General features: G+C 40.9%; 1 protein-coding gene across 2 annotated transcripts in view; it reads right to left on the bottom strand.

The window, feature by feature from the left end:
- Positions 1-22,305, bottom strand: part of usp13 (ubiquitin specific peptidase 13) — a 105,619-nt gene that overhangs the window by 71,559 nt on the left and 11,755 nt on the right. For both annotated transcript variants that reach the window (XM_043702239.1, XM_043702240.1), the window contains exon 3: positions 6,449-6,506. In XM_043702239.1, the coding sequence (XP_043558174.1) occupies positions 6,449-6,506 (58 nt within the window). The remainder of the gene's footprint in view (positions 1-6,448; positions 6,507-22,305) is intronic.

The raw sequence follows: 22,305 nt of genomic DNA, 5'->3' as shown, positions 1-22,305 counted from the left end.
GAGTATTGTGTACAGTTCTGGTCACCGCATTATAAGAAGGATGTGGAAGCTTTGGAAAGGGTGCAGAGGAGATTTTACTAGGATGTTGCCTGGTATGGAGGGAAGGTCTTACGAGGAAAGGCTGAGGGACTTGAGGCTGTTTTCGTTAGAGAGAAGAAGGTTCAGAGGTGACTTAATAGAGACATATAAGATAATCAGAGGCTTAGATAGGGTGGACAGGGAGAGCCTTTCTCCAAGTATGGTGACGGTGAGCATGAGGGGACATAGCTTTAAATTGAGGGGCGATATATATAGGACAGCTGTTAGATGTAGTTTCTTTATTCAGAGAGTAGTAAGGGTATGGAATGCTTTACCTGCAACGGTAGTAAATTCGCCAACTTTAAATACATTTAAGTCGACATTGGATGAGCATATGGACGTACATGGAATAGTGTAGGTTAGATGGGCTTCAGATTGGAATGACAGGTTGGCGCAACATCGAGGGCCAAAGGGCCTGTACTGTACTGTAATGTTATAAGTTCTAATGTTCTATAAAACTAACTTTCTGAGACTGTAAATAGTTGACTTCATCTAGGACCCTAGGATTGGAGCCAGGATGTGGCTGTCCTGTAGGGAGAAACAATAATTTCACCAGGACTGTCAAAGTGTAGTTCCCCTTCACACCCTCCTTATTGTCTGCATTGCTCAGGACTATGAATATTTTTTTAAAATACATAAAATAGAAAATAGATAAGTTCTGGTCACTGCATTATAAGGAGGATGTGGAAGTTTTGGAAAGGGTGCAGAGGAGATTTTACTAGGATGTTGCCTGGTATGGAGGGAAGGTCTTATGAGGAAAGGCTGAAGGACATGGACATTTGCTGCCCATCCCTAATTACCTTGAGGGTAGTTAAGAGTCAACCACATTGCTATGGGTCTAAAGTCACATGTAAGCCAGAACAGGGTAAGGATGGGCAGATTTTCTTCCCTAAAGGGCGTTCACGAACCAGGTGGGTTATATGACAATTGGCAATGATTTCTAATGGCCAGCATTCAACTCTTAATTCTAGTTTTTTTTACTGAAATCAAATGCCACCATTTGTCATGCAGCATTACATGGGTCTTTAGATTAACAGTCTAACGACAATACCAGCAGGCCATCACCTATCTTACTCCACATTCTATACCACTAATCCAATCACAAAGGGACACTTTGATTAACTGTGCGATGATATCCCCCTTTTGGCCACACTTGCTGATAAATCATCAGCAATATCACAGGCTACTCAGAGCTCTTCAAAACCCTTAAAGTATTATTCCCCATGGCCAGAATCATGAAAATTGTACTCAATACATCAACTGATGCTATCTTGTTCATAATTATTTCTACAGTCAAATTGTAACAGATCTGAATCTATATTAGCCATGGCCCTTTTTTGTCCCAGAGTTGGATTTGTTTACAGCACAATGCAGGTTCAACTAAACAGCTGCTGTTTTTTTGTCAGGCTCAGCCAACAAATACACTCTTACTGTCATGTAATTACATACATATCTTTGAGTGGATGGCAATAAATCTAAATTAGTCTTCTGACAACACACTGGAATTATGAGCCATCCCTTCTTCATTTCAAAAGGAAGATCCTTTGCAGGCCAGCCCCTAAGTTTGAAATGGCAAGCAGTAGACAGTTACTAAATGACAACGTACTATTTTTATGAAAGTGACATGCTCACAAGAAAGCCAAACACATAAAAGGGAACATTACCATAGCATGCAAATACTGATTAGACATCATCTAACGCTTAAAGATGATGTACCAGCACAGGCCGAACATTTGTTTGTGTTTAAGTTTACATTTCCAATTGTCACAAATATTTCTTTCAAATCAATAATTTACATAAAAATTTAAGGAGACATTGAAACAGTTTTTCTGCTTTAAAAGACTTTCCTACGTTAAAAGCATGATTCTTAAATGCAGCAGCACGTAAGATAATATAAAGATAGAAAGTGAAGTAAACCAAACAGGTTTTTTAAATAACTTATTTTCATAAATAACCAATTTATATCTGATACAAACAAAATGTATGAAATTATGTAAAGGTTAAAATTCCTTCCTGTAAAATTGAAGTCTTTTCAACAAATCTGCACTTCCACAAACGTACTAGATACTCAGAAAATCACATTTCACGTGAAGCTATTTGCTCCCCCAAACCTATGGATGAATATTGCACAACTTTAAATTTTACCATAAATATGTGACAATGCATCAGCAGTTGTGAAAATGAATGGTTAAAGTAGTGGATGGAATGCCAATAAAGTTCCCTGTCTTGACCTGGATGGTATTGCATTCGTTTGGGTGTTATCAGATCTTCACTTATCCAAGCGGGTGGAAATAATTCATCACATTCCTCATTCTGACTTACAGATGGAGAACAGACTTTAGGGTATCTTGGTGATGGATGAGGACCCAGCACATGGGTGGAGTTATGTCCCACAAAATTCCTTGCTTCTTACCTGCTCTTGTAGCCATGGTTAGGTTTCTGATTAAAGGTACACAGAACATAGAACAAAACAGCACCTTTGTCCCTCGATGCTGTGCCAACCTTTGAACCAATCTAAGCCCATCACTCTACACTATCCCACCATCATCCATATGCTTATCCAAGGACTGTTTAAATGTCCCTAATGGGGCTGAGTTAACTACATTGGCAGGCAGGGGATTCCATGCCCTTAACACTCTCTGAGTAAAGAACCTGCTTCTGACATCTGTCTTAAATCTATCACCCCTCAATATGCAGCTATGCCCCCTCGTACATGCTGATGTCATCATCCTCAGAATAAGACTCGCACGGTCCACCTTATCTAATCCTCTGTTCATCTTGTATGTCTTTATTAAATCTCCTCTTAGCCTTCTTCTCTTCAATGAGAACAGACCCAAGTCCCTCAGCCTTTCCTCATAAGACCTTCACTCCAGATCAGGCAACATCCTGGTAAATCTCCTCTGCACCTTTTCAATATTTCCACATCCTTCCTGTAATGGGGCAACCAGAACTGCACACAATACTCCAAGTGAGGCAACTCCCTGACCTACCAAAGGATGTTGATGGTGGGATAGTACAATGAAGGCACACTATTGAACTTCAAAGGGAAATGATTAGATTCTGCCTTGCTGGTTATGGTCATCGCCTGGCACTTATCTGGTGTAAACGTTTCTTGCCACTTTTATTCCAACACTAAATGAACATCCTCACTTCAGACGTGGTGATGCAGGCAAGGTCACTGATGATGCAGTCGAAAATGATTGGATTTAGGACACTATGAAGCCAAAATCCTGCAGTGATGCCCTGGAACTAAGATGACTGGCCTCCAACAACCACAACCATCTTCCTTTGTGCCAGATACAATTCCAACCAGTGGAGAGCTTTCCACTAATTCAACTCAATTTCCCTTTCGTCTCTGATGCCACCCTCTGTCACATGCTGCCTCAAAGTGAAGTCTAATGACCCTTGCCTCACCTCTGGAATTAAGCACTTTTAATCCATATTATCAACAGAGTGCTCCTGGCAAAACCTAGTTGAGCAATGATGTGCAACTTATTTCTGAGTAGATGCTGTTCAAAAGCAAAATCAATATCACTGTCTATCACTTTGATGATAGTTAAGTAGACCGTTGAGGTGGTAATTGACCAGTTTGGATTTGTCCTGCTTGTGAGAACATGGTACACCTAAACAACTTTTCAGATAGTTGGGTAGATTCTAGTATTGCCACTGGACCAACTTAGCTACAGGTGCAGGTAGCTCTTTAGTACTATTAACAGGGTTGTGGAGTAAAGAATTAGCTATACCTTTAATATCTATTGGGCATGTGTGCAAGGAGCTATATCGTAGTTACGTAATATCACATGGAACAGGAGCCAAAATCTGTAGTCTTCTTAAATCTCCTGAACATAGTTACGTTTAATAAAGCCTGTTAATATTCATCTACAAGTCAGCAGACATGAATTTATCTCAACAAATTTGCCAGGTCACAAAGTCATTGCGGTATCTGGAGCACTCGAATGTTGCCTAAGAGTAAATCAAATTGGCTGATGACTGACATCCCCAATGGTGGGGTCCTCAGGAGAAGGTCACAGGAATCTTCTACTCAGCACTTCTGGATGAAGATGATTACCAGAGATTCAAGTCTGGACATTTGAACAAAAGTGATTGACTTCTCTATTATAGAAAATGGAGATATTTGTGGAGTCTCTTCTTCCTGCTGATTGCTTGTTGTCCATAACGTTTCATGACAGGATGTGTTGGAACCACAGAGTTTTGATCGGAGCTGTGGGTTGTGGGATTTCTTCGTCTATAGCCCCTCCAATAACACTCAAGAAGCTCAACATCATCCAAGACAAAATGGCCTGCTTGATGACCGTCACATCTACCATTTCACTCCCCTCACTACTGACACACAGTGGCAGCAGCACGTACTTTCCAGAAGATGCACTACAGTAATTCACCAGAACTCCATCAATAGCAATTTCCAAATTTGCCACCTAGATCTCCCATCTAGAAGGACAAAAGGCAGCAGATACACAAGAACACAATCACCTGTAAGTTTCCTTTCAAGTCACACATCATCCTAATTTGGAACTATCACATGGAGATAGGATAGGATAGACAGGATCTATCATAATTGTTGAATCAGCATCTGAAACTCCTGCCTAATAGCAGTGCAGGTGTACTTATTCCACATAGACTGCAACAGTCCAAGAAGGTAGTTCACACACCAACTTCTCAATGCATTAGTGATGAGCTAAACCAGGTCAGTGATCCCAACATTTCAAGAATAATTTAAAACAAAAACTTGATAATGAGGTCAAGCCAGGTCTGGTGATTGTTGTCCAACTGTACATTAGACTTAATGAAGGCTGAGTCCATTGGACTTGAACATGCAAAGATGGAAGCAAAAGCAAAAGGTCTTGAATGAGATTGAAAAAAGTGTCAAGCTTTGCTCGGCAGTGGAATCAAAGATGGATACAATTATGTGCATTTGCATTTTTTTTAAACTTCAATTATGAAGAACACAGTTGATAAACACATTAGTTTTCTGTTAGAATATGCGTATCTGTACAATTATGACTTCTTTCCTTAAGCAAGGAGATTTTGTTTTCCTTTAAGAAACTGTCAAAAGTTTGTGTTTTGCACTATCTTATGTTGCGATATCAGTCAGTGATGGCTTGGGGTTTGTGTAGAGTGCTGCCTCCAATTCTCCTCTCTACTCTATGGAAAGAAGTGAGTTGAACAGCCCTTTGTAGGGCACAGTAACAAAAATAAAATCAAAAAGATCAATAGAATCCTCCTCTTAATACTTTTATAATCAACCTGCTCAGACACATTATGCCAGACGTCTGGAGCAGATAGAACTGAAACACAGGGTCTGGTCCAGAAATATGGACACTGCCACTGCATTACAAGTCCTCGAATAATTAAAAATGCAAACATGTTACTCGGTTTACATTGAGAAATGGTTGGAAATAATTGCGTCACTTAGGACTTCTGGTCAGAGGTAGGGACATTACCACTGTGTCACAAGAGCTCATACATAACCCTTTGTTTGCTGAAGCTAAGGACAATTAGCAATGTTAGAGGATAAACCACTGTTGGGTTTTAATAAGAGAGACTTCATGTTGTTTACCACATGACCATGACAGTAACAGATAATACAAGCTGTATTGGCTAGTTGAGCATGGTTACAAAGGTGACATGCCTGTCTCCACTGGACCTTGTGCTAGGCTCCTCCTCTTCCACACAAAGATTGGGTGGCATCATTAGATTTTGTGGCGCTTTTTGTAGCTTCAACAGCAACACTTCTCAAAGCATTATTATTTACACCAGATACCATTTATCTTAGCACATCTGTGAATATTGCTGAAACATGTGATATCTCTGAAGTGAATATTTTTAGTAGTAAAAAGAAAAATCAGTTTCTTTGACTCGACTAAACATTTGTGGCTGTGAATGTAACAGAGAGCAACCACTTCCTTACTGAGATAAAAGGAGAGAGGGGAAAAAATGTGCTGATTACCTGACTTCATCCTTGTAGATGACTGAATGATCAACCTGAGCAAAGGCCTGGAATCAGTATCCATAGTATAAGTGATTATAAAAAGTCACCATAGTCTTGCTAGACCACAGGGTTGCTCACTCATTACAGAAACACAACTGGTGGTGGTTCACCATGCTTCAGGTGAGGAGAGAGGTTGAGAAGGAGAGTCCTTCCTGGTAACCTCAGCCAGTGCAGGGATTGAACCCACGCTGTTGGCATAACTCTATGTCACAAGCCAGCCATCCAGCCAACTTAGCTAACCGACTCCATTATTAAAAGAAAGAACAAACATAGAGCTGAAATTCAAATGTACATCACAAAACCTGCTTTTGTTAAATTACCGTTCAAAGCAATCATCTGAAAATCAATGAAGTAACTTACCAAAAATGACCTGAGATTTCTTCTTAGGTACACCTCCACCAGAAGCTCCAGTGGCTTTCTGTAATTTTAAAATCAAGAAAAAAAAGACTTGCTTGATTTGAATCAATCATGATAGTATTTGCTATTCTTTTTCTTTTCAACTTGAGCTGGACTTTAACTGCCTTAACTGCAAAGTTTAAGTATTTAATAAAAGGTTCTAATATTTGCTGGACATCTTTCTAAACTGTAAAAATACAAACATATGTGGTTTACAGCGGTCGTGTCAGGTATATTTAAATTGTACAACCCTGTGGAACTTCATAAGCCCATTTATTCTGGGGATAGCATATTACAAACAAATTCTTTATACTGAGTAAGAAACTTCAGAGTAATAAAAACAAAATACCGTGGAGGCTGGAAATCAGAAAATATTGAAGAAACTCAATGCGGCGAGGTTGGGCAGCATCTATGGAGAGAGAGAGAGAGAGAGAGAGAGAGAAAAGAGAGAGAGGAGAGAGAAGAGAGAAAAGAGAGAGAAAATGAATTGTGGAGGTGTTTAAAGCTGAAAACAGAGCAGAAGGAGGAGCTAATGGAACAGATGGTAATGGTGCCCAGAATCAAAAACAAATGAAATGCTAATGGTGGTATTGTTCTCAATAATACGTGAGAAAAATAGAAAATGGATTCACTTCCACTCTGCTGAGAGACAAGTTAAAGTAACTTAAAATAATCAAAGGCAGGTAACATGTTCTGAAGTTGTTGCTCTGAATCCTGAAGGATGTTGAGTTGAAGATGACATGCTGTTCTTTCAACTTATGTTGAGCATCATTGGAACATTGCAGCCGGCCCAGGAAGGATTTGTTAGCATGGGATCAAGATGGCTTATTGAAATAGAGCAACTGGAAGGTAAGGTTCATTCTTATGGACAGAGCAAAGTGTTCTCCAAAGCAGTCTGCATTTGGGTCTTGCCAATGTAAATGTATTCCCTGCTCATAATACAGATTGAAAGAAATACAAGTAAAGCACTGATTTACCTAGATGGTGTGTATAGGGTCTTGGACATGAGGAATGGGGTGGTAAGTGCTACACCTTCTGTAATTGTATTGAAAGGTGCCACAATTGGGGAGGGTGATGAGGAAGTATTAGGAGTGATAGAGAAGTGAACTAAGATGTTGTGGAAGAAACAGTCCCTGCAGAATACTGACAGTGGAGGCAAGGGAAGATGTGTTGGTTGATAGTATCCTGTTGGTGATGACGGAAAAGGCAAGGATGATAAACTTCACAAGTTTATATTTATATTTAGATACATACTCATACACTGACGTGCATCATTCTTGCACATGAAACAGCAACAACACAGAAGTAGCATGGGAATCACGGACAAGAGAATCAGGCTGATGAATGCCAAGAAGAAACTTATAAGAATAAGAAAATAAGATAAAATGACAACAGTTGATTCTCAAGCATTAGAAATGATTTTGGCAATATTTTTGTAAATGAGCTTATTTCTGTGTTAATTGAATTCATTGGTTTTATAAAAATAAAGTATGGTTTTGTACTTGTTACCTTATTGGACCAATACTTCAGCAATCTGAACAAATAAGTCAGCAGAAACCAAGTACAAATCCTACTATAGCCGTTTCAGAATTTTAATTTAGTTTTAGATATATGGAAATAGAAACCTGACTTAATAAAAGTGACCATGAAATTGTTACATTACTGTAAATATCCAAATGATTCATTAGTTTTCTTTCCAGAAGGAAGCCTGTTGCCCTTACCCATTCTGTCCGAGATAACTACATCCAATATTAATGTGGTTGACTCTTAACTGCCCTCTGAAATAGTTTAACAAGCTACTCAACTGTGGAGAAAGTGAGGACTACAGATGCTGGAGATCAGAATCGAGAGAGTCAGGCGAAGGCCCTTCATTAGGAATGAAGCTTCTCAGCTGAGGGGGTGGAGAGATAAATGGGAGGGGGTGGGGCTGGGGGGAAGGTAGCTGAGAGTGCGATAAGTAGACAGAGGTGGGGGTAATGGTGATAGGTCAGACAGGAGGGTGAAGCAGATAGGTGGGAAGGAAGATGGACAGGGACGATAGTTCATGAGGGCGGTGCCAAATTGGAAGGCTGGAACTGGGATAAGGCAGGAGGAGGGGAAAATGGGGAAACCAGTGAAATCCACATTGATGCCGTGTGGTTGGCAGGTACCAAGGTGGAAGGTGAGGTGTTCTTCCTCCAGGTGTTGGGTGGTGAGGGAGTGGCGATAGAGAAGGCCCAGGACCCGCATGTTCTTGGCATATTGGGAGGGAGAGTTGAAGTGTTCGGCCACAGGGCAGTGAGGGTTGGTTGGTGCAGGTGTCCCAGAGATGTTCTTTGAAGCATTCTACAAGTAGGTGTCCTGTCTTCCCAATGTAGAGGAGACCGCATCTGGAGCAACAGATACAGTAAATGACATGTATGGAAATGCAGAGTAAAACTCTGATGGATGTGGAAGGCTCCTTTGGGGCCTTGGATGGAGGTGAGGGGGGAGGTGTAGGCGCAGGCTTTGCAATTCCTGCAGGGGCAGGGGAAGGTGCTGCGAGTGGAGGGTGGTTTGGTGGACCTGACAAGAGAGTTGCGGAGGAAATGGTCTTTACAGAAAATGGATAGGGGAGGGGAGGGAAATATATCTCTGGTGGTGAGGTCCGTTTGTAGGTGGCGGAAATGATGGAGGATGATGCGATGCACATGGAGGTTGGTGGGGTGGAAGGTGAGGACTAGGAGGATTCTGTCCTTGTTGCAGTTGGAGGGGTGGATTGCGAGGGCAGAGATGCAGGAAGTGGATGAGATGCGCTGTAGGGCATCATCGACCATATGGGAAGGGAAATTGCGGTCTTTGAAGAAGGAGGCCATCTGGTGTGTTCTGCGGTGGAATTGGTTCTCTTGGGAGCAGATGCAGCGAAAGCAGAGGAATTGGGAATAAGGGATAGCATTTTTACAGGAGGCAGGTTGGGAGGAGGAGTAGACCAGATAGCTGTGGGAGTCAGTGAGTTTGTAGAAGATGTCGGTGTTGAGTCGTTCACCATTGATGGATATGGAGAGGTCCAGGAAGGGGAGGGAGGTGTCTGAGATGGTCCAGGTGAACCTAAGGTCAGGGTGGAACGTGTTGATGAAGCTGACAAACTGTTCAACCTCCTAGCGGGAGCACGAGATGGTGCCGATACAGTCATCAATGTAGTGGTGGAAAGGATGGGGAATGGTACTGGTGTAACTGCATAGAAAAAAATAATAAGCAATCAGCACAAGTGGTAGCAGTGGGCACACCGGTACCATTCCCCATCTTTTCCTCTGCTACATTGATGACTGTATCAGCATCACCTCGTGCTGTTATCTCTCCACCCCCTTGGCTCACAAGCCTCATTCCTGATGAAGGGCTTTTGCCCAATACCTCGATTCTCCTGCTCCTCGAATGCTGCCTGACCTGCTTTGTTTTTCCAACACCACATCCTCAAAGCTATTCAATTGTATCAACCCACTGTAGATCAAGAGGGTGGCACGGTGGCACGGTGGTTAGCACTGCTGCCTCACAGCGCCAGAGACCCGGGTTTAATTCCCGCCTCAGGCGACTGACTGTGTGGAGTTTGCATGTTCTCCCCGTGTCTGCGTGGGTTTCCTCCGGGTGCTCCGGTTTCCTCCCACAATCCAAAGATGTGCAAGTCAGGTGAATTGGCCATGCTAAATTGCCCGTAGTGTTAGGTAAGGGGTAAATGTAGGGGTATGGGTGGGTTACGCTTCGGCGGGTCGGTGTGGACTTGTTGGGCCGAAGGGCCTGTTTCCACACTGTAATGTAATCTAATCTAATCTAAAAGAGGAAGACCACTCATCACTTACATAGGGCAACTCGAGATGATTTTATTAGAAAGTACTCTTGATTTAAATTGGTCCTGTATCAGAAGGTTATACAGAGTCTTAGAGATAAATAATGTTTGTATCACTAATAAAAATTCATACACAATTTACCTGCAGAGTCACAGACTTTTCCAACAAACATGAGGCTGTTCAGCCCATCTTAGGCTGTCCCTTGGAGCCAAGGATGACTTTTCTGCTCCAGGCCTGTGGGTCCTAAGGTAAGTCAATAATTTTATACTAGTTTCACACACCTTGTCACATTTGGGGCAGATAATGTTTGCAGAGACAGTGGATAAGATGTTCAGGTTTTCATATGCTCCCTCTGTTGTTGTAACTGGCGTAACCTGGGCTTGTTGGGAATGGTCGTCATACTTTGCTGTTGTCTCTTCCCAGGTTTGGGATGTCTTAGGCAGAAGATTCCCACAAGTCAGTTGGAATACTACATTTTTCAGAGACACTTTGAAGATATGCTTGAAGCAATTCCTCTTGTGTCCTGGTAACCGCTGGCAGTGATGAAGTAGTGTGCAGCATGCTGGCTCTGGAAGTCTCCTGTTAGACATGCAGTTGATGTGGCATATCCAACATAGCATAATCAGTGCTTCAACACTCGGAGCACCTAGAGGCATCGCTGGTGACGTTTCTGTTGGGATTTAAAGTGTACACCATGTCCACATCTCTAGTGCATACAGAGGGCAGGTAGCACTGTGCTGCCCTACAAACCATGAGCTTGGTGCCAGGTTCAAGGTTTGCCATCTAACATTCTGTTCTTCAGATGGCTAAAGGTTGCGCTGACACACTGGAGACAACGCTTAATTCCATCATCGACGTCTGCTCCCATTGAGAGAAGTTCTAAAGGTACATTGATCCACCTTGTCCAGTTGCTCACTGTAGGTCATGATTGTTGGGGGACAGTGTTGTGCAACAGAAGCAGGCTCATGGAGGACTGTTGTCTTCTGAATGTGCAACCCCAGGCCCATTCTCTCATTTCCTTTCATGAATGATTGGAGCTCCAACAATGGTTTGGAGCTCAGCCTCCAAATGTACACAAATGCAAGCACTGCCTCCATGCTGCAGCTTAGGATGGTCTTGGATCTGTAATGGATATGGGATGGAGGGTTGCAGTGAGGGAGATGGGGAAGAGCGATGGTGCAATGACAGAGCCTTTCTTGAACCCCAGTTTACACATATACTGGGCCTGTGGTCGATCCATTGGTGAGGATCGTGACTCGCATGTACAGCAGGCAGAAAATGGTGACAAATTTCTGTGGACAGCTAAAGTTGAGGAGAGCACTTTGATTCTGTCATCTGGGGAAGATGATAAAGGCCTTTGTAAAGTTGCTGGATGTCAGGAATAAAGGTTGCTGCAGTTCCCTGTACTTTTTCTGGACTTCTCTTGCTATGAAAACCATGTCCACTGTACCTCTTGATGGACAAAATCCCCATTATGACTCTAGCATCAGCTCTTTAGCCACTGGGGAGAAGGCAATTGAGAAGAAATTTTGCAATGACCTGCCTAGAAGATGGTCATATCATGGGTGCTTAAGGATGCTTCCCTGCCATGTTGCAATAGGGATTCTATCTGCACCAATGTCCTTACTGGGTGTCAAATGTCAGATGATCTTTTCAACCTCATCAGTTCACTTCTTATATGGAGAGTTCCTCCTCCCAATTCTTTTCAAATTATTTTATTAATCATCATCCTTTCCTTTTAAATGTTATTACTAATTCTGCTTCTACCACGGCTTCTTGTTGATCATACCACATCCTAAAAACACCAAGTGATTATCAAACATCTGTCTATGCAATTCATCCCAAATTACTAACAGAATTATACATGTATGAATGTTGGAAACCTCTTATCTGATCCATTCAAATTATGCATTTTAATCATATTTAATGTCAATTTTCTTCCAGCACAATTTTCCATGACTACCTTTATAATGGATTCTCCCACATCAATTTGTCATGTAGCAAATGTTCGGTTTAGTACAACATGGTTGAATTTTGCCTCAAAGATCCCCCACAACACCATTAAGAACACATTTATTAATTTATTTTGTTGTTGAATCCTGAAATTGTAAAAACTGTTATTATTTCACCTGTTAACTACACAGTTGATTAGAAGTTCTGATGTGTAATGGCAGGGGAGATTAAACAGTAAATGCAAGGCATAAAAAATAAAAAGATGAGTTTTAGCTCAGAAAGCGAATTCACTGCAAGTGAGCTCTGATTCAATGCTTCCAATGGGAAACCACACTCATAAGATAATGATAAAGTTTTATTCCATTCAAATTCTCTGACTAGTATTCCCTGAAACCATCATTGCCTTGTGTGAGCCCAAAATTATGTCTTTTATCTGCAGCATAATGTAATAAGCAACAGGACAAAGAAAGTTGCTCTATTTTCTGATCTATAACAACACTGTTGAACCATCATTTCCCATCTTCAGTTTATCCACAAAGTCCTCAATATCTTTGTACCAACCACCATAATCTAATCCCCATAAGGCCTCTTATTTCTCAATTTGCAAAAGCATATTTTCCATAACATGTTATAACTTAAAACTCTAAAGAAAAAGATTACCTCACCATAAGGAGTTTAGTTTAAAAAGTCCACACTAGTAGTGTTTGGTTAAAACCCTGAAGGAGTTATTTGTCACTGAGAAACTCTAAGGTCAGTTGGATGAAGAATCCAGAAGAGGCCATCAGATTCTGATGATATGGAATTGAAACCATAGTTAAATCAAGTTCTATAGATGTGAAAAAGAAGGAAGTTCTCTCTCTGATGTGTGTACTGCAATGGAGTATTGTAGGCATTAATTGGATTGCCTTTTACCACGTGTTTCAAAGTCTTCAATTTTGTATGAGAATAAACCAAACAGTTTACAGTCTATCTTCATTTCTTTTGCATAAGAAACTTCTGTTTTATTGTTAAAACCAAATCTTCAGTATTATATGTTTGTGTTTAGTGAAAGACCACCTGATCAAAACCAAAAAAAGAATTTATGATCTATCAAGCTATATTTCAGTTCTGGGCTCTGACTTTTCCACTAATAACATTGCCTGGAATCATAACACTGTAGTTAAGTTGATAATTCATCAGAAGCAGATGGTATGCATTGAACAAGGCTGAGGACAGTAAATTAGAGATGTAACCACAAGCTTCTAATTCTCTTTAGGTATGTGATGGTTCAAGAGGACAGCGAAAATTACATCCTTATTCAAAAAGAAGAGTGTGTAAACATAAACCCAGCAACTGCAGATCAGTCAGTTGGACCTTAGTGACAAGAAAGCTTTAGGTGACAATAATCTGAGACAAAATTAACAGTCAATTTGACAAATGTGAATTACAAGGAAAAACATGGTATGAATTTAGTAAGGGGAAAATTGCATTTCACTGTCGAGTCTTTTGATGAGAAACAAAGATGGTTGATGGGTGTATTGTGGTTGATCTGGTGTACATGGATTTCCAAATGTTATTTGATAAGGTGCAACATATTAGAATTGTTAGTAAAGTTTACAAGTTTTTTTTAAAGATCAATGTTAAAGAAGTTGGCAGCATGGATGAAAATGTGGCAAACTTACAGGGAATAGAAATGGTGAATGTATCAATTTTAGACCTGAGAAATACATACAATGGGGTTCCCTGGCGTCAATAAAGGACGACTGCTTTTCTTAATATAGTCATGACCTAAAGATGGGTACGTAGGGCACAATTTCAAAATGTTCAGCTAACAAAAACTTGGTGGTACTTTGAATGGTGAGGAGGAAAGTGATAGACTTCAGGAAAACATAGATCTTCAGGAGGCAGTAAAACAAACAAATTGACAGAAAAAAAACATTGTATTGGGGAAAGCACAAGAAAGTAGGATTAGCTAAATTCTTATTCAAAAGGCTAATACGGATAATGATGAGCAACTCCTTTCCTTACAGTGCTTCTCATAAATCTTCTGGAAAGTCATAATTGAATCTGCCTCCATCACTTTTTCAAAGAGCATATTTCAGATAGTCACAGAGCTGTACAGCACAGAAACAAATCCTTCAGTCCAACTTATCTGCATTGAACAGATATCCCAATCTGACCTAGTCCCATTTACCAGCATTTGGTCCATAACTCTCTAAACGAACTCTCTCATAACGAACTATTCATACATCCATCTAGATGCCTTTTACAAGTTGCAATTGTACTCACCTCCACCTGTGGCAGCGCATTCCATACATGCACCAACCTCTGTGTGAAAACATTGCCCCTTAGTTCCCTTTTAAATCTTTCACCTCTCACCTTAATACTATGCCTTCTAGTTTTGGACTCCCCCACCCTAGGAACAAGACCTTGACTATGCACTTCATCCATGCCCCTCATGATTTTATGAACTTCTATAACTTCACTTCCCTACCTCCAAAACTCCAGGAAAAGAGGTCCCAGCCTCTTCAGCTTCTCCCTCAAACCCTCCAGTCCTAGCAACATCATTGTACATTTTTTCTGCACCCTCTCAAGTTTAACAACATCCTTTCTATCAAACAGCTACTCAGAATCCCCTCCAACAGTTTACCCACGACTAACATAAGGCTCATTGGCCTTTACTTCCCTGGCTTTTTCTTACAGCCTTTCTTAAATAATGGCACCACATTAGCCAACCTCAATTTTTCTGCACCTCAATTGTGGCTATCTATGATACAAATATCTCAGAAAGGGACACAGCAATCATTTCCCTAGCTTCCCAGAAAGTTCCGGGAAACACCTGATCAGATCATAACCACTTTTACCTCTGCCTGTTACTATTGGCTCTATTACCAACCATCTTAAATCTATGCATTCTATTTTTCAACCTTGCCAATAATGGGAATAGTTTTACTCTATCTACAATGTCCAGACTAGCATAACTGTAAATGCCTCTATCAACTGCTCTCAACCTCAGCTTCTTCAATCTATTCACCCAACTGAAGGTCTTTATCCCAGGAAACACTCCCATAAGTCTTTGTTGCACTATATTCCAATGCTGGTATGATGGTATGGTGTCCAGAAAGGGATATAACACTCCACCGAGGCTAAATCAATGTTTGATAGAAGATTTATATAACATCCTTATGTTTGTACTCGACAACTACCTGAATCTAAACTAGTAAATGGTGTGTGGGGGAGGAAAGGGTAAAACTCCAAGAAGTATAATGGCCAGTGGGAAACAAAGCAGCAGGTTAACATCTGTGGGGGTGGATTCAACTGCATTGGAAAATATGAAAAACTGAAAAGAAAGGAGAACTCAGGTGAGACTATTAAAGTCTCCAGTGCACAAAACAGCAGAGCATTTGGAAAGGGGTTAGGAATCAAGCTTCAAGCACACTGGATAAAGGGATGACAATGAGAAGAGGGATGGTCAGCACATGAGGATTTTTGGATGAGGATTAGATTACTTACAGTGTGGAAACAGGCCCTTCAGCCAATAAGTCCACATCGACCCTCTGAAGAGCAACCCACCCAGACCCATTCCCCTATATTTACCCCTTCACCTAACACCACGGGCAATTTAGTATGGCCAATTCACCTGACCTGCACATCACTGAAGGCGTTGTATTTGAATGCATGTAGAAGACAAAATAAGGTAAATGAGCTTGTGTTGCAGTTTGAAATAGGCAGGTATGATGTGATGGGCATCTTGGAGACATGGCTACAAGGGGATCAGGACTGGGAGGTAAATATCCAAGGATTTACATCCTATCGAAAAGAGTGGCAGGTGGGCAGAGAGGCCTTGTTAGTAAAAAAATTAAATTAAACCAATAGCAAGAAACGACATAGGGTCAGATTATGTATAATCTGTGTGGGTAGAGTTGAGGAACTGCAAAAGTGAAAAAACCATAATGGCAACTAGATGCAGGCCTCCAAACAGTAGAAAGGATGTAGGGCACAAGATACACCAGGAGATAGAAAAGATGGGTTAGAAAGGCAAGGTTACAGTGATCATGGTGGCCTTCAATGTGCAGGTGAATTGGGAAAATCAGGTGGATCACAAGAAACAGAATTTGTGGAGTGTCTACGAGATGGCTTTTTGGAGCAGCTTGTGGTGGAGCCCACTCAGGAACATGCAATTCCGGATTTAGTGATGTGCAATAAGGCAGACTTGATAAGAAAGCTTAAGGTGAAGGAACCCTTAGGATTATACATAATCTGATCCTATGACATTTCTTGCTGTTGATTTAATTTCATCTTTTACTAAAAAGGCCTCTCTGTCCAACTGCCAGTCTTTTCGATAGGATATATATCGTTGAATATTTATTTCCCACTCGTGATCCCCTTGCAGCCATGTCTCCAAGATGCCCGCCACATCATACATGCCTATTTTGAACTACACCACAAGCTTATTTACCTTATTTCTACCATAACATGATAGAATTTATTCTGCAATTTGAGAGCGAGAAGCTGGAATCAGATGTAACTGTTTACAGTTGAATAAAGGCAACTACAGAGGCATGAGGGAGCAGCTGACCAGAAGAATTGATTGGGAGAGGAGCCTAGCAGGAAAGACCATGAACAGCAATGGCAGGAGTTTCTGGGAGTAATTTGAGAGACATAGCAAAAATTCATCCTGAGGAAAAAGAAGCATACGAGTAGAAGAATGAGGCAACCATGGCTGATCGGGGAAGTCAGGGATAGCATAAAAGCAAAAGAGAAAGCATATCATTCGACCAAGGGCAGTGGGAAGGCAAAAAAGACCAACTGACAACAATAAGACAAGAAATAGGAGGGAGAAAATTAAATATGAGGGTAAGCTAGCCAGTAATAGAAAAGGAGATTGCAAGATTTTCTTTAGACATATAAAGGGCAAAAGAGAAGCAAAAGTGGGCAGTGAGCCGCTGGAGAAGTCCTAATGGAGAACAAAGAAATGGCAGAAAAGTTTGCGGTGATTAACTTTGGAAGGAGCAACAGGAATACAGAGTACTGGGCTAATGGTAAGATGCTCAGTCACGAGAGATTCCAGTGACCATATGCATTGATCCCTGAAAGTTGCCACCCAGGTTGATAGGATTGTTAAGGGGGCGTATGGTATGTTAGCTATTATTGGTAGAGGGATTGAGGTTCAGAGCCATGAGGACATGCTGCTGTACAAAACTCTGCTGCGGCCACACTTGGAGTATTGCTAACATTTATGGTTGCCGCATTATGGAAAGGATGTGGAAGCATTGGAAAGGGTGCAGAACAGATTTACCAGGATGATGCCTGGTATGGAGGGAAGGTCTTATGAGGAAAGGCTGAGGGACTGAGGGTGTTTATGTTAAAGGGACGAAGATTAAGCGTTGAATTAACACAGGCTTACAAGATGATCAGAGGATTAGATAGGGTGGATGGTGAGAGCCATTTTCCTCAGATAACGATAGTTAGCACAAGAGGATAAAGCTTTAAATTGAGAGGTGATAGATATAGGATAAATGTCAGAGGTAGATTCTTTACTCAGAGAGTAGTAAGGGTGTGGAATGCCCTACCTGCAACAGTGGTGGACTCGCCAACATTAAGGGCATTTAAATGGTCAGTGGATAAACATATGGTGATAATGGAATGGTGTAGGTTAGATGGGCTTTAGGTTGGTTTCACAGGTCACAACAACATGGAGGGTTAAAGGGCCTGTACTACATTGTAATGTTCTACATTGTATATTGTGAGTAAATTTGGGCCCCATACCTCAGAAAAGATGTACTGACCCTGGAGTGGGTCCAGAGGAGATTCTGGAGAATTATCCCAGGAATGAAAGGTTTAACAAATCAAGAATGTTTGCGGACTCTGGGTCTATACCTAATAGAGCTTGGAAGGATGGGGGGGGGAACTATTTGAAACTTACAGAATACTGAACGGCCTGGACAGAGTGGATATTGGAAAGATCTTTCCATTGGCAGGAGAGACGAGGATCCAAAGGCACAGCCTTAGAGTAAAGGGAAGATCCTTTAGAATGGAGATGAGGAGAAATTACTTCAGCCAGAGAGTGGTGAATCTATGGAATTCATTGCCACCGAAGATGAAGAAGGCCAAGGGCCTGGACAGAGTGGACATTGGAAAGATCTTTCCATTGGCAGGAGAGACGAGGATCCAAAGTAAAGGGAAGATCCTTTAGAATGGAGATGAGGAGAAATTACTTCAGCCAGAGAGTGGTGAATCTATGGAATTCATTGCCACCGAAGATGAAGAAGGCCAAGTCATTGAGTATTCTTATGACAGAAAAAGATAGGTTCTTGAGTGTCAAGGGGATCAAAGATTTTCGGAGAAAGTGGGAGAATGGGGTTATTCACTTATCAGCCATGATTGAACGGCAGAGCAGACTTGATGGGCCAAATGGCCTAATTTCTGCTCCTTTGTCTTCTGGTATTATGATCTTATAAAATCCCAGGATCCAATACAACTTTTTAACTACTTTCTCAACATTGGCTGTTCGAACTACTGTGACATCCAGGAATGGCAGTTTGTTGTTGTTTTCCTCCTCTTTAGTGAATTTTATGCCATAAAGGGTATTATTGATGGTCTTGAAGGTTTCCTTCAGAGGCAGTAATGCAGAGACTCGAACAAACAGCTCTGCCAACCAACGAACCCAAACTTTGGGTCCGCTACGTGGATGACACCTTTGTCATCACTAAACAAAACAAATTAAAGGAAACCTTCAAGACCATCAATAATACCCTTACTGGCATAAAATTCACTAAAGAGGAGGAAAACAACAACAAACTGCCATTTCTGGATGTCACAGTATTTCGAACAGCCAATGGGGAACTTCAAACCAGCGTCTACAGGAAAACAACACATACGAACCAAATATTGAACTACAGAAGCAATCATCCCAACACCCACAAACGAAGCTGCATCAGAATATTATTTCAACAAGCCAAAATACACTGCAGCACAGAGGAACTACACAGAGCAGAGGAAAATCACCTATACAGGGGTACCTTGATTATCCAAATACCAATTATCCGAAAATCAGATTATCCTAAGGAGATCTCGAGGCCCCGATACATCGAAGACGTGTTTCCAACTGTGATCGCGTCTTTCGTTTACAGTGATTAAACAGACACCGTCTCCAAATGACTGTCTGCCTGCCTTCTCTCTCTCCCTCCATACTTTCCCTGGAGTTCTACACAGGGCTGTACCCTAAACCCCTCCCCCCCTTCCCCACATAATCTCTCCAACGTTGTACGGTACAGGGCAAAGGTGGAACCTGTCAAAAAGTTGCAGTAAAAAGTTGTGTGTGTGTGGCTGTGGCTGCATGCATGCATGTGCGTGTGCGTGTGCATGTGCGCGTGCTGTTTGGAGACTTACCTACATTCAGAACCTCAAACTGAGCTACAAATCCTTTCAAACTTGCTACCCCCAGGTCTTTCAGTTCCTGCACCCCCTTTCGAATGGCATCTCTAGTTTTATTGCCATGTGCTTCCTACCAAAATGTATCATTTCATATGTAAATGCCTTAAATTTAATCTGCCATTTGGTCCACCAGTTTGTCTAGGTCTCTTGAAGTCTACTGTCTTCACAATGCACACTACTTCCAGACAGTCATGGAGATCTACGGCACGGAAACAGTCCCTATGGCCCATCTTGCCTATGCCACCCAATTTTCACAAATTAAACTAGTCTTGTTTCCCTGCACTTGGGTCTATAGTCCTCCATACCTATCCCATCCATGTACCTGTCTCAATGTTTCTTAAATGACAAAATTGGACTCGCTTCTACCACTACCCTTGGCAGCCTGTTCCAGACACTCACCACCCTCTGTGTGAAAAAAATTACCCTGGACCCTTTTGTATCTCTACTCTCTCCACTTAAAGCTATGCCCTCTAGTTTTGGACTCCCTTACCATGGGAAAAAGCTGTCAGCTATCTACCTTATCTATGCCTCTCATGATTTTATGGACCTCGATAAGGTTATCCCTCAGTCTCCTATGTTTCAAGGAAAAACTCCCAGCTTCCATGTTTAGAGTTATAAGCAAATTTTGATTCAGGAAATATTACAAAACAGATCATCCCAGAAAGAAAATTCACAATAAATTAGCATCTTAATAAGCAGAAAACCAAATAATATTGTTAATATTATCATTAATTTGACTGTAGAAGAGATACTAGACAGCAAGGCAGCAAAATTCTGCTCTACTACATTCTAGCACCTTGACACCCTAAACCACAGACAAATTTAAAAAAGCCAATCATCTCTGAGCCAAGTATTAATAATCCAGCATCTAAAAAACCTGGCAGGAGTCCAGGGGGAAAAGAAAATCTGATCGATGAAGCAAAATTGCTTTGATCATATAATAACTGTCTCCATGACTGACTTAACAGTTAATTCAAGAGGCTTGCCAGAGAAGTCCAGTTAATTTGGGGACAAGCACAGTCAATAATGGAGGATTTTGTTTATGTTGTAAAAATATTGATGGTAGATATGAGAAATACCCAAACAAGCCCCTCCTGCAGAGGCAGGAGATCAGACTGCTTGTCCCTGATGTCATTCAACTCTCATTACATTTCTTCCAGTTGTTCAAAGTGCTCCTAGATTATGATCTTTACCTCATATCCTTCCACCAGCATCTGATACTCTTCACATTTACCTCTTAATAATAACAGAGGTGATGCACTTGCTGCCCGGGCCCCATGTTACATGAATGTTCTTTTCAAACTGAAAGTAACAAAATTATTATATAAAAGTAGATAGGGATATGAGAAATTATAAAATTTGTTTAATGGGAAAGGCTCTTTAGCTTTAATATATCTCTGCTACTTATGCAGTCTGTGTTTGGCAGAATGGGGAAAGGCTGCAAGTTGGAAGACTTTGGGTAATCTCGGGTATGATAGAGAAAAGAGGCCATGTCCAAATGGAGCCAATCAGATCACGTAACGTACCGCAGTAAACAACTTTAAATCAAGCTCCCGCAACACTCAACATGATTTCTGATCCTAATAACTTAGTAATACGAAAGCAAAAACTCTGAGCCAAGTGTTAACAATCCAGCACCTAAAAAACCTGGCAGGAGTCCAGGAGGAAAAATTCTGATCAATGAAACAAAATTGCTTTGATAGCACACTAACTGCCTCTATTGCTGACTTAAGACTTCATCCAATAGGCTTGGTTGGCATGGATGAGTTGGACCAAGGGACCTGTTTCTGAGCTGTACAACTCTATGACTCAAAGCAAAGCTAATGGGGTTAAACATGAACTCCCCGTATCTAGCTTTAAATGTAAATTTCAAAATAAACACAGTTTTATTATACATCAAGAACTAAGTGTCAGAGATACATAATATTCATTTAAATGAAGTCATTGATCAAAGGTTAATGAAAAATCATTCAAATAAATATATATAAAAATAAATAAACAAAAAGTAGAATTTAGCACCAAGGAAAAGGAATAGAAAAAGTACCAGTTTCAAACAAAAATATGTACTCAGCAGCAAACTCTTCTGAAGATGGCAATAGAAAATAATTGTAGCTTTTTAAAAAAATAAAATGTTGTATGCTTCTGTTTAAACAGCAAGCCTTGAGCTCTTGCTGCAATAGTGAGCAGAAAGTTGCTTGAACAATGTTATTGTCAGTTAACCAAAGGTGTTCAGCACTGTATCAGCTGTCAACTATATCCAATGACTCAATCGATAAATCATGTAAAATTCAGGATTATCACTTGGAATTTTTTCTTTAAAAAAAACCTTTGAGATTTTCTCTCCTAAATCTCCAGGAAGTCTTCCCTCTCTAATGTCTTTGAACCGTTGCTTCATGGCAAATGCATGCCTGCAATTACTCCAATCCAAAATTCCAAGCTTTTTTACATTGAAAGATACCCGCCATCTTAAATGATCCAACTGCAAACATCTTTACCTTACAATTTATTTTATCTTAGATCACAGATTTCACATATTTTTCAAGTCATCAGCTAGAAGATTGTCCTCCCAGTGTTTTCACTGAGGCAATTATCAAAGATGATGAAAATAAATAATCCAAACACAAATTGTTAATGATGGAACCCCACCGATGA

This window comes from Chiloscyllium plagiosum, chromosome 13 (genome assembly GCF_004010195.1).
Source record: "Chiloscyllium plagiosum isolate BGI_BamShark_2017 chromosome 13, ASM401019v2, whole genome shotgun sequence".
Lineage (NCBI taxonomy): Eukaryota > Metazoa > Chordata > Chondrichthyes > Orectolobiformes > Hemiscylliidae > Chiloscyllium > Chiloscyllium plagiosum.
Note: the sequence above shows the minus strand (reverse complement) of the source record. Positions and strands in the feature narration are given on the sequence as shown.